Source organism: Dioscorea cayenensis, chromosome 19 (assembly GCF_009730915.1).
Source record: "Dioscorea cayenensis subsp. rotundata cultivar TDr96_F1 chromosome 19, TDr96_F1_v2_PseudoChromosome.rev07_lg8_w22 25.fasta, whole genome shotgun sequence".
NCBI lineage: Eukaryota > Viridiplantae > Streptophyta > Magnoliopsida > Dioscoreales > Dioscoreaceae > Dioscorea > Dioscorea cayenensis.
In genome coordinates, this window is record NC_052489.1 from 3,444,343 (window position 1) to 3,455,505 (window position 11,163).

Consider the following 11,163-nt stretch of genomic DNA (forward strand, 5'->3'; position numbering starts at 1 on the left):
TTTTTCTTATTTTGTAGATATTACTCATTTCATTCAATAAATGACCTTTATGGGTTTGTTAATATACCCATCAAATTTTTTTATTATATTTTATAGACTTTAAATTATAGATAACTAATGTAATTTTTTTTATATACGCAATAATTTTTTTAAAAAAATTATTAAAAATCATGAATTTTTGAGTAAATTCATATTTTTAAGATTTTTACAATATCTAAAAAAATTTACATTATCACTTGCTCTTTACAATCACAACCTAAAAATAGGTAAAAATTACGACATGTAACAATATATAACAAATAATTTCATACACCTACTCAAAATATAGTCACATATGAAATTTATAAGAAAGAAGTCCAATAAATTTTTTTGAACATCCATCCAATATCAAGATTTTTACCATCAAGTTCTCTAAAGGACATCAAATTTTTGAACAAAACAAGTTCTCCATAAAATTCTTTAAAACAAATTACATCCAACACCAACTTTTTTAACATCAACTAAAATAATACATATGTTCATTAATGCAAAAACACACTAAACTTCTAAAAAACAACAATCTCCAAATAACACAAATAACAACCTCAAACTCCATTCTCATCAACTTGAAAAATGAAAATGAATTTGCGATTAGAACTTAAAAATAAATGAAATCATTATAGGAAAGACAACATGAAGAAAGAATGAAACTCATAATCAATAACTAACAAAAAATGAGAAATTGAAGATATACATGTTTAAGTATCAATTGTGGAGCATCCAACTCATTGGTTTTGATTCTCCCTTCTAATTTTCTTAGGCCTCCCACTTTTTTTTTACTGTTGGTGGCACATAAACATTGTATCCTTCCCTTGATCTTGATCTTCCCCTAAATAAAATATTTCTTTTGTTAAAAATGAGTATGACATGAATGTATTGAAGCCCCTAACTAAATATTCATTGCTTACCTGTAGGCTTGTTGAACATTAGATGATGAAGCCATAGATTGCATTGAAGGATCACTTTCTTTCTCTGGCTCTTTACATTTTTTTGCATGATGACCAAATGATCCACACATTTTGCATTTGTGCCTACCTTTCTTGACCTCATCAAAACCTTTGATCCTATTTTTCCTAGGCCTACCAGCTGGCCTCCTTGAGATAGGTGGTAGTAAAGACTCACCATCACCAGTAATGACCCATTCATTCATATCAGGCATAGGTGCAACCTCCATTTGATAGGTTGCTTTATATTTGTCTACTGAGAAATAATCATCAACATAATCTTCCCACTTTGCTCCTCTAATGGAATGGATAAAAGCAAGGGCATTCATACATGGTATACCTGATACTTGCCATCTTCTGCATGTGCATTTTCTCTCATTGAGTACCACTTCACATCTCTTGTCTTTATATGATACTTCTGCCTTATAGTCAGTGCTTCTTCTAACATGATATTCAGTTAAACACATACTTGATTCTCGATATTTTTTTACTACAAATGGAACAACTTTCCCTTTCCATCTAGTCGCCAAAGTCCTTCTTTTTATCCATCATCTCCATTATTTTTTGTCCGACAATGATCAAGTAAATCCAACACCGGCTCGTGTCTTGGATCCGCAACCCATGCATTGAAGCTTTCAGAGATATTGTTTGTGATGTAATGACACTTGGCAATAGTCCCAAATTGAGATCTACTCCAAATTTCACGCCTTTTCTCCAAGTCTAAGAACCATTCATATGCCCTCATATTTATTGTTTTCAAACTTTCTAGAGAAGAAATGTAGCTTGTTGTAGTAAATGCATTTGCAGCTGACCAAACAATCTTCTGCAATATATTCCCAGCAAACTTCTTCTTGAAGTTCTTGTATAAATGTCTCACACATGTCCTGTGTTCAGCAAGAGGATATATCTTAGAAATTGCTTCCTCTAACCCTTTCTGCCTGTCTGAAGCCAAAACCAATCCATTAGGCATTCCAATTGCTTCATATAATGCACTGAGAAACCATGTCCATGATTCAATATTTTCTGACTCTACAATCCCATAGGCTACTGGAAATAATCTGTTAGCACCATCAATTGAGGTTGCAGCTAGCATGACGCCTTTGTACTTGCCTTTTAGATGACATCCATCTAGGCCCAAGAAAGGCCTACACCCAGTCAAGAAGCCTACACTGCAAGCACCAATGCTAATAAATATTCTTCTAAAATGCCATCAATCATGTTGTTCAATCCTATCAATTTTCACCACAGTGCCATGGTTTCTTCTAACCAACTCTTCTTTGAATGCCATCATCTTCGAATAAGAGTTGTCCCAACAACCATGAATAATAGACATTGCAATCTCCTTTCCCCTCCACACTCTATGGTAAGGCAAGGCCACGTGATATTTTTCCACTAGTCTTCTTCTTAATTCAGATGGTGCCACTTCACCCTCATTTCTAAGCCACTCAATAACTCTATCTGCAACCCAATTTTTGGTAGCCATTTTGTTCCCACTTTTGTTCACTGAACTACATGAATGTTCTCCTTGCATTGTCTTGATTTGAAATACATCTTCTTCCGGTAGTCTAGATGCATGAACTCTCCATGAGCAATCTTCAGAAGCACATCTTGCTGTTACTCTTCTTTGGTCACTTTTAATATAAGTTATTGAGAACTCTTTCAATATAGCAAAATGTTGTAAACATCTTCTATAATGATAGACATCTTCAAACTTTCTTCCAACTTTTATAATGGGATTTTCTTCATCAACTTCATAAATCTCACCTTCAAAGGCATCAACATGTTTGTCATCATCGGAGTCACTGCTATTATAGAGAGAATGATAACTTTTTTCACTTTCAACCTCCATATCTTCATCAACTCCTGTAGAGACACTATCCTCATCATTGCCTACATAGTCCTCATTTGATTCATCTTCATCTGCCTGTTGCATTTCATTTATGATTCTTGGTTCAGTTTCAATTGGATCACATGAGCTTCCTTCTATTTGATGCACTTGGTAACTTTGCTTTCGTAGGCCATATCTTGTTCCCTCATTTGCTTTTTCCAACCCCCCTTGTACTGCAATAGGTGTAACATCATCTAACACCACATAAATCTCACATGTTTTATCTTCTTTCCACATATCTAATGCATGTAGAAGATCTGAATCAGTGATGATTTCAACAAACTCCCTTGGCTCCACACCTCTTATGATGCACCAATACTTTGGAATTTGGTTGATATCCCAAGAAAAAAAATGTGATAAATCTTCTTCTAGTGTCTTCAAGTTGTAGAAATCTATATCTATCACCATTGTCTTCTGCCTTCCCAAACAATATTTTCTTTTAGCATCCCCATGGTTCTTGAAATATCCACCATATTTAAATTGAGTCTTAATGTAGAAGAACTTTCCATTGTATGAAATGATCTGTCAATAATCAACATATACCATTAGGATGAAATTCTATGACCATGCTAAAAAGCAAGAAAATTGAGTACAGTTGGCAACACTTTCTAACTAAAGTGTGCATGAAAGGATATACAATCTTCAAACAGTTGCAAACCCAAAATTAAAGAAACTTAATTTGGATTAAAAACATCACCAAGATAACAAAAACATTACCATGTTCAACAACACAAACATGGCTTTTGAATTAGTGAAGCATGAAGGCATTTCTATATAGTCAAGTATTAACAAAGACACATAGAAAGAATCAAAACTTGAAACATTATAGAATTTTATTAACTTCTCATGGTTCTTAAGTGTTGCTCATAATTTATTAACTTCTCATAGAATTTTATTAACTTTTCATTCATGCAGTTTTTGAATCAACTTTAGAAAGTATTTGTGGAGGTGTGCCTATTATATGTTGGTCAAGTTTTGCTGAATCCAAGGAAATGCTAGTCATTTTCACAGTCAAACTTCAATTCAAAGTTGCATGTGTAGTGTTGTGCTTGTGCTTGTGACAACCAAAAACAAAATATCTGAGACACATCTGAACTTGGAATAAAAAGTCTAATTTTTTATGTGAACTCTTTTGGATTTGTTAAGCATGAGTTTTATTGATATACTAATTTATATTAATCCAAAGATGCTGGGACGGAAATGCTTTTCAATAGAAGAAGTCTTGTGATGGTCCAGTTTGCTTCTATATGGAGTCCTTGAATGAAGGCATCTATTGTTTGTTTATTTGGCTAAAGATCATTCATTTGTTTACTAGAATGGCAACCATTATATAAAAATAACCACCTACCAAAGAGGACATTACCAATGTGCCACTAGGAGCCAGAAGATAGCAACTTTTGTTTTACAGGTGCTTTTTATATTCTTCTACTTCATTACTTTAAATTATGTTATTTTACCACAAGATACATATAACATAAGCTAAATATTATGCAATATAAATTTAGAGAAAGGTTTTATCCACTAAAGAGTCTCTTAAAACAATAAAAAGAATATATATATATATATATATAATCAAAGTGCAGCAGTTACCTAGTTGTAGGAAGGGAACAATTGTCAAAAAATTTTGTCCCAAGAAGCAGAACAACAATAAACACTATATTTCCCAACAAAGCTTCTAGAAATACCTGCAACAAAGGCAAGTTAAGCAAAATATGAGAAATTAATTAAATAAGATCAATCCAAAGCTCAAACTAATTATCACCACTCTCCGCACTTTGGCATCGACAAGAAAGAGTTCCCATAATCATAAATAAATCTCTTCAAAAGTAATAGTCTGACTGCAAAATGTCAAGGTATTCAAGATGGAAAATGAAATGGAACTCATTAACCAAAAACACAGGTGACCATCTCTTTGAATACTAAACCATGGAGCTAATTATCAATCACTCAACAAAAGCAATAAATCTTCAAAAAAGAAAAGGAAAAATAAAGCGGATCTGGCAAAAGACTCAACGAATTGGTTCACAAATAACAAATTCCAACACACTAAATCATGGGAAAATAATTCCAAAATAATATAAAAACAACAAAATGCTCATCCCAACCTGGTCGTCTTGCAACTTTAGAACCCCTATTGACCAAGAATAAAAGGTCATAGAAAAGAGGAAGAAAGGATGGAGAAGCCCTCAGACCGCCATTAACGAGCGAGCAACGATGGAAGGGTTCTTGTTTGGAAGAAATGAGAAAGAAAGAGTTAAGGGTTCTTGTTTGGAAGAAATGGGAAAGAAAGAGTTAAGGGTAATTACATAATTTTATTAAGTTGGGTTAAGTGGGAACTATGGTTAATTCCATAAATCTTAACAGTGGCTAACGGTAACTAACGGCAGGGATATGCAAGTAAAAAAATTAATTTTATGGGGGTATGCAAGTAAATAGTATTTTTATAGGGGTATTTAAACAATTTTATAGTTTTGCAGGGGCAGGCAAGCAATTTTCACTTATTTTTAATACAAGAGTTATAGTCAATACTTAATGTCAGTATTGATACAGTCCTGTCATCATACGTTTAATGTATTTCATGACTATTCTTACAATGTGTAACCCTTAACGGCCGTCTACGTTCATTTAATTTATATATATATATATGAGAAATAAATAATGTTAGATAGTAATTAATAGTACAGAATTTTGAATGATGCCATCATAGCAAAAAAGAACTTGCCATTTTTGTTCCAATTTGATCAGTTCAATTTTTTTTTTTTTTTGTTAATTATGGATTTTATTTTGGAGGCCATTGTCCTGTCCTGTTGGAAGCAATTAAAAAAAATTGAAAGATTTATATGAACACATGCTTTTTTAGAAAATCCTTTAGAAATAAAAAAAAGAATATATTTATATACAATGCTTTACTGGTGATAAAAATTTGGAATTAATGGATTTTATAAAAAAGTAAACAAAAAAAAATTATTTTGAGTGAGACTTTTTTTTTGTATTAAAAAAATTACTTACATACCCTTGTACAATAAAATACTTGTGAATATAACTTCATAAATTCTTTTTTTTAATATACTCTTATTAATAAAACTTTTATTCGCTTTTTTGTAAGGACAATCAAAATAAAAAATATATAATTTTCTGTTTTTCATAATTACTTTTTTTTATTTCAAAATTAATAACAAGGCAATAAATACTTAAGAAATTTTTTTACTTTAATTTTTGTTTTGGTGTGTAAAAACTAAAAATTAATTTTTTGAGGTTTATAAATAAATATCACTGTTATATAAGTACAGAAGCAATTTTTTATTTTAAAGGGGCATGCAACTTTGCAAGTAATGTGATAATTTCTTTGTTTGGTACGCAGGGATTTTGTGAACGGGTGTTTGGATGTGTTTTAATTAAATAACTTTTATGAAAAAGATCATACCTTAATTTAAATCATATTAATCCATTTAAATATTTAAAATTAAAATCATATTTGTCAATAACTATTGTAGTATTTTTAATATTGTCTTTAACATTATATACTCACAACATCTTAATTTTTAATTTTTTTTAAAGAAAAATGGTAAGATAAGACGGTTTCGTGATGGTTTCGTTCCAACTAAGGGAGTGTTTGGATCCTGGATTGGATCCTTGGGAGTGGGAATCACAAGCATCCATGCATCTCACTCCCATGTTTGGGTTGAGGTAATGGGAGTCCCATTGCTTTGATGAGATGGTTGGACCATCCCATCAAGGGGAGTCCCATTACCCCCAAAATTGGGGGTAATGGGATTCATGAGAGGGGTAATAGGGTGTAATACCCATATTACCCCTCTCTTTATATTTAATTAATATTTTAAATTAATATAATTAATTATATTAATTTCAAATAAATAATAATTAAAAATAATGATATTTAAATTATTTTATAAGTAAATTTTTTTTATTTTTGTTAATTAATTATATGTTAATAAAAAATATTACTTTAAATAATTAATTATAAATAATATTTACATATTAATTAACATAATACAAAAATTTAAACATCATTATTATTTTTAACTATTATTATTTTAATTATTACAATTAAAATAATTAATTAAATATGTAAATTAATTATATTAAGTTTAAATATTTAATAATAATAAATTAAAATAAATAATTATATTATAAATATTTAATAATAAATAATGTTAAATATTTATTATTAAACATAATTCATTATTTTATACAAATGATTTATTTACACAAAAGGGTATTAATGTAATTTTCATCCTATCTCTCTCTTACTTTTTTTCTATTCCTAACTCTCATTCCTTCTATCCAAACACCTTCTTCATTATCCTCCTCTTTCCCTCTATTGTCACACCCACCCCTTCTACCGAGGTAAATGTGGCACCCATCAGTTAAAATTCCCTTTTAACCTGAAACCCGACACCTGCTTTTTAAACAAAATCGGACTCTACAAATCACAATTTACAATTTTTTTCACCGTGCATGGGTTCAAATACATAAATACAATAAATATAATTACTTAATTTGCGGTACAACCGCTACAAGGTCATGACACCAATAACAAGAAAGAAAGAAATGAGGGACCCACTGCAGCCTCGGATCGAACCCTCGACTCGCTCTAAACCCGATCGGGTAATCTAGGTTCCTCGCCTCCCGCAGCTACAAAGACATTCAGTTGGCTCAGTAGTGGCTTAATAATTCCAAATACTTAAATATAGTGTATATAAAGTATATAAATACCAACTCGCTTAAATAATTTTTCCAACTTTTTCCAAAAATACTAGAATTCTAGCAAAAATACATTTTTTTAAAGAACTTTTTGAAACATAAATTCATAATAAATCAATGTCAAAAATAATCGATAATATAAAACCATTCTCAAATCCATAGCTCGAAAAACTCTCCCCGACTTAGCTGCCGTCGCGACTAGGTCTGGGAGCCGCCAAGGTCTTCATAACCTTGACGTTGGCCCACCGGGTCCCCGTGTGGTGACTCCGGGATCCCGATGTATCATCCAATCGTGGCTCTACGCTCCCACCGATCCGGACAAATCAACACCCTGTGTCCACCACGCCACCTCTAAAGGTCGGCCCGTGGGAACCCACTATCGCAGTAGTCGGGCCTTAGCCCGTCACCATCCAAAACCAACATGTAGATGCAAAGAACAATACAAAATCGTATAAATCATATCACATGGTCCTTATCCGGGACATTCACAAGACGATACATGCATAATACCAAGAAAGTCCAACATAAAAATACCATTCCTATGCCAGGGAATGAAAACCGATCCCCACAAATATTGTCGGTAAAACATTTTAATACACGCACATGATTTCACAAATCATTCCAAATCAAAGCATATATAACCATCCAAAAATAAATTCATGAACCGAATAATTAAATCACATATACATGTATTTATACTATTCATAAATATGTATAATTATACAAAGCTGATGTATCAATACGATTGTCATGAACATCAACGACAAATAAGTTTAAGTATACTTCAACATTATACGCAATCAAACATGATAAAATGAAATACTTAAACATTTATTTTCAATATACTAGCCATTAAATAATTATTTCAAAATAATAATAATTAAACAATTATTTAAAATAATAGCCACTACCAACTCACCTGGTGTCCTTGGGTTCCTTGCTAGACCTGGAACTCCCTCCCAAGACTGAACAACACCTAACAAGAATAATATAATAAAAATAAATAACACATTTAAACCCAAAAATAAAAATACAATAAACAACAATAGACTCTCTATCGCCCACTCACTCCAATCGGTTAAAACCCCGACCTGCATTATCCAACTGGCTTTCAATTGCACTTAAACCAACTCAATTTAGGGTAAACACTCGCTGAATCAATCGAACAAACCTTAATTCCACTCGAACCAAGCTTTAATTGCACTGAACCAAACTCAATTTCACTGAACCAGCTTGAACCAACCCAATTCTTATTCAAAAAAATCCATTGAACCAACTTGGTTCAGCCCAAAACCCCTAGCCCAAATCACTGAACCAAACCCAAAACCATCTCAACTTGATTTGATCAAGCTCCAACTCAACCAAATCAATTCAATTCAACCAATTCAATTCCAACTTGGTTTGATCCAACCAAATCAACTTGGCTAACTCAACCCATTTCAATCTAACCATCATCATTAACACCTTAATCATCATCATCACCAATTTAATTAACCAAACCAAACCCTAATCTCGGTGCTACAGTAATTGCTTACAAACCAAACCAAATCATCACCAATTTAATTAACACCTTAATCTAGATTTTTCTCCAAATTTAACTTTCAGCCGAAATTTACATTTAGTCCCTCAAAACATAATTACTTACAAAACAGTCCCTGAAAAACTCATGAATGGTCCCTGAATTACAAAATAGTATTCTCAAAAGATCCTTTTTAAATTATCCAATGGTCCTTCGATTATAAGTACAACATTTCAAAAAGATCCCTTCCATCTTACCTTTCGCTTCTTGGATGCCGTAAACATTTTATATCAATCCTTTTTCTATTACTCTTTAACCCAAAAATCTTTTTATAAACTTTTACACTTAGGTCCTTGTTATTTCCACTTGGGGTTTCTCCACAAGGTTACTCTGTAGAAAAATTCTTACTGTAACTGTAGTAATACCCTGAATATATTTTCCAACAGGTATCCAAAGGTTCAGGGTATTACATCTATTCTTATTCCCATTCCTCCCTTCTTTTCATTCCCCCTCTTCTCGTTCCTATTCCACAATCCAAACGGCCCCTAAATACCATAACAAAACACTGTAACACACATCCGTAATCACAAGTAGATCATTGAGAAAGAAAGACGCATGCACAAATTTCACCAAAAACAACAGTGAAAGTAGATCCCGCACATATCAGAATATCAGAACAAATGAAACCAACACATGTATATATGTTAGGACCACTAACATGTATATGTGTTAGGACTTGTGAGCCCCACCCCTTAATTAAATCCTAGCCGTTGCTTTTACTTTTAATCTTGATTTTGGTTTTTAGTTTTAAAACCTAGCCGTCTTTTTCACCTCCTTCGATTTTAGATCGCCGTTTAGGGAAAAAAGAGTGAGACCTTGCCTCATCTCTTTCTCTCTCTATTTGTAGTTGTGTTAGCGACGAGGATGGGAGAGGGTCTCGTCGTCATGATTTTTGTTTCAATATTATTATTGAGGTAATATTCTGATTTATTTTTTTGATACTCTTTCTTATGATTGTTGTGGCATGATATTAGTTAGGGTTAGAGTTTGGTGAGAATGTTAATTTGATTTAATTTGAGGATCTTAGATGCTGATCAAGGCTCATGTTTGTTGTGGCATGATTGTTGTGGCATTTATGAGGAAGCATGAATTTTGATTAGAGAATTTGAGGATCTTAGATGTTGATCAAGCATGTTTAATAAGGAAGTTGTTCAATTTTGAGTTAATTATATGCTCCTAAAGTTTAATATTATTTGAAGTTATATCTTAGATATATTTTATTAAAAAGGACATATCTGAAATTGTTGGTTTACATATTTATGATTTTTAAAACTGAAGGTTTAAATTCTGTAGATCTCAAATCATTGTGAGATTTGGATATGTTATAGATGTAAATGTCTAGTTTTCTCAAAAGATTGAAATTTTTTATTTGGGTTAGAATTTGCAAAGCTTTGCTGATTTCAATTTTAAAGTTCGTAGGAGAATTGGTTATTAGTCTCGATCTTGGTAGTTTTGTTAGTGTTTTAATATGTTTTTGCGTTCATGTGAATTTTAGAATTTGTTTACTTGTAATTCAGATGGGTTATTCCCAAATTAGAACTTCCTAAGAAATACTCGATTGGTGAAAGACTTCAAAATTTGGTCGTTAATCAAGTAAATATCCCAATATAAATTTTATTATATGTATATACTTGAAAATTCTAGTCTTTCTGAATTTCTAACATTTTTGAAAAAAATGCTTATTATTTCAAATTATATTTTAAATTACTTATTTATTTATTATTTTGAAATTCATATGTAAGTATTTAGTTTTAGAATTATTATCTAAAAACAGAATCATCAAATTTATATATTCTGTTATGATAAATGTTTAGACATTACGTATTTTAACATAACAATTTGTAATCCCCAAATAACTTTTGTAATAACCTGTCATTGAGAATTAAACATTAACCGTGTCAACATATATCGGTAAAATAGAAACTATAGTTTCCCACCGTTTTGTCAGTAGAAACTATAGTTTCCCACCGTTTTGTCAGTGAAGAATA

General features: G+C 31.6%; 1 protein-coding gene across 1 annotated transcript; it reads right to left on the minus strand.

Annotated features, from left to right (window-relative positions):
* Positions 1-735: 735 nt before the first annotated feature.
* On the minus strand, positions 736-1,435 carry LOC120283577. The gene is made up of 2 exons (XM_039290283.1): positions 948-1,435; positions 736-868 (listed from the first exon to the last, which is right to left on the minus strand). The coding sequence occupies exons 1-2, from the start codon at positions 1,310-1,312 to the stop codon at positions 796-798; spliced, it is 438 nt and encodes a 145-aa protein (XP_039146217.1). The 5' UTR covers positions 1,313-1,435; the 3' UTR covers positions 736-795.
* Between the last annotated feature and the right edge of the window lie 9,728 nt (positions 1,436-11,163).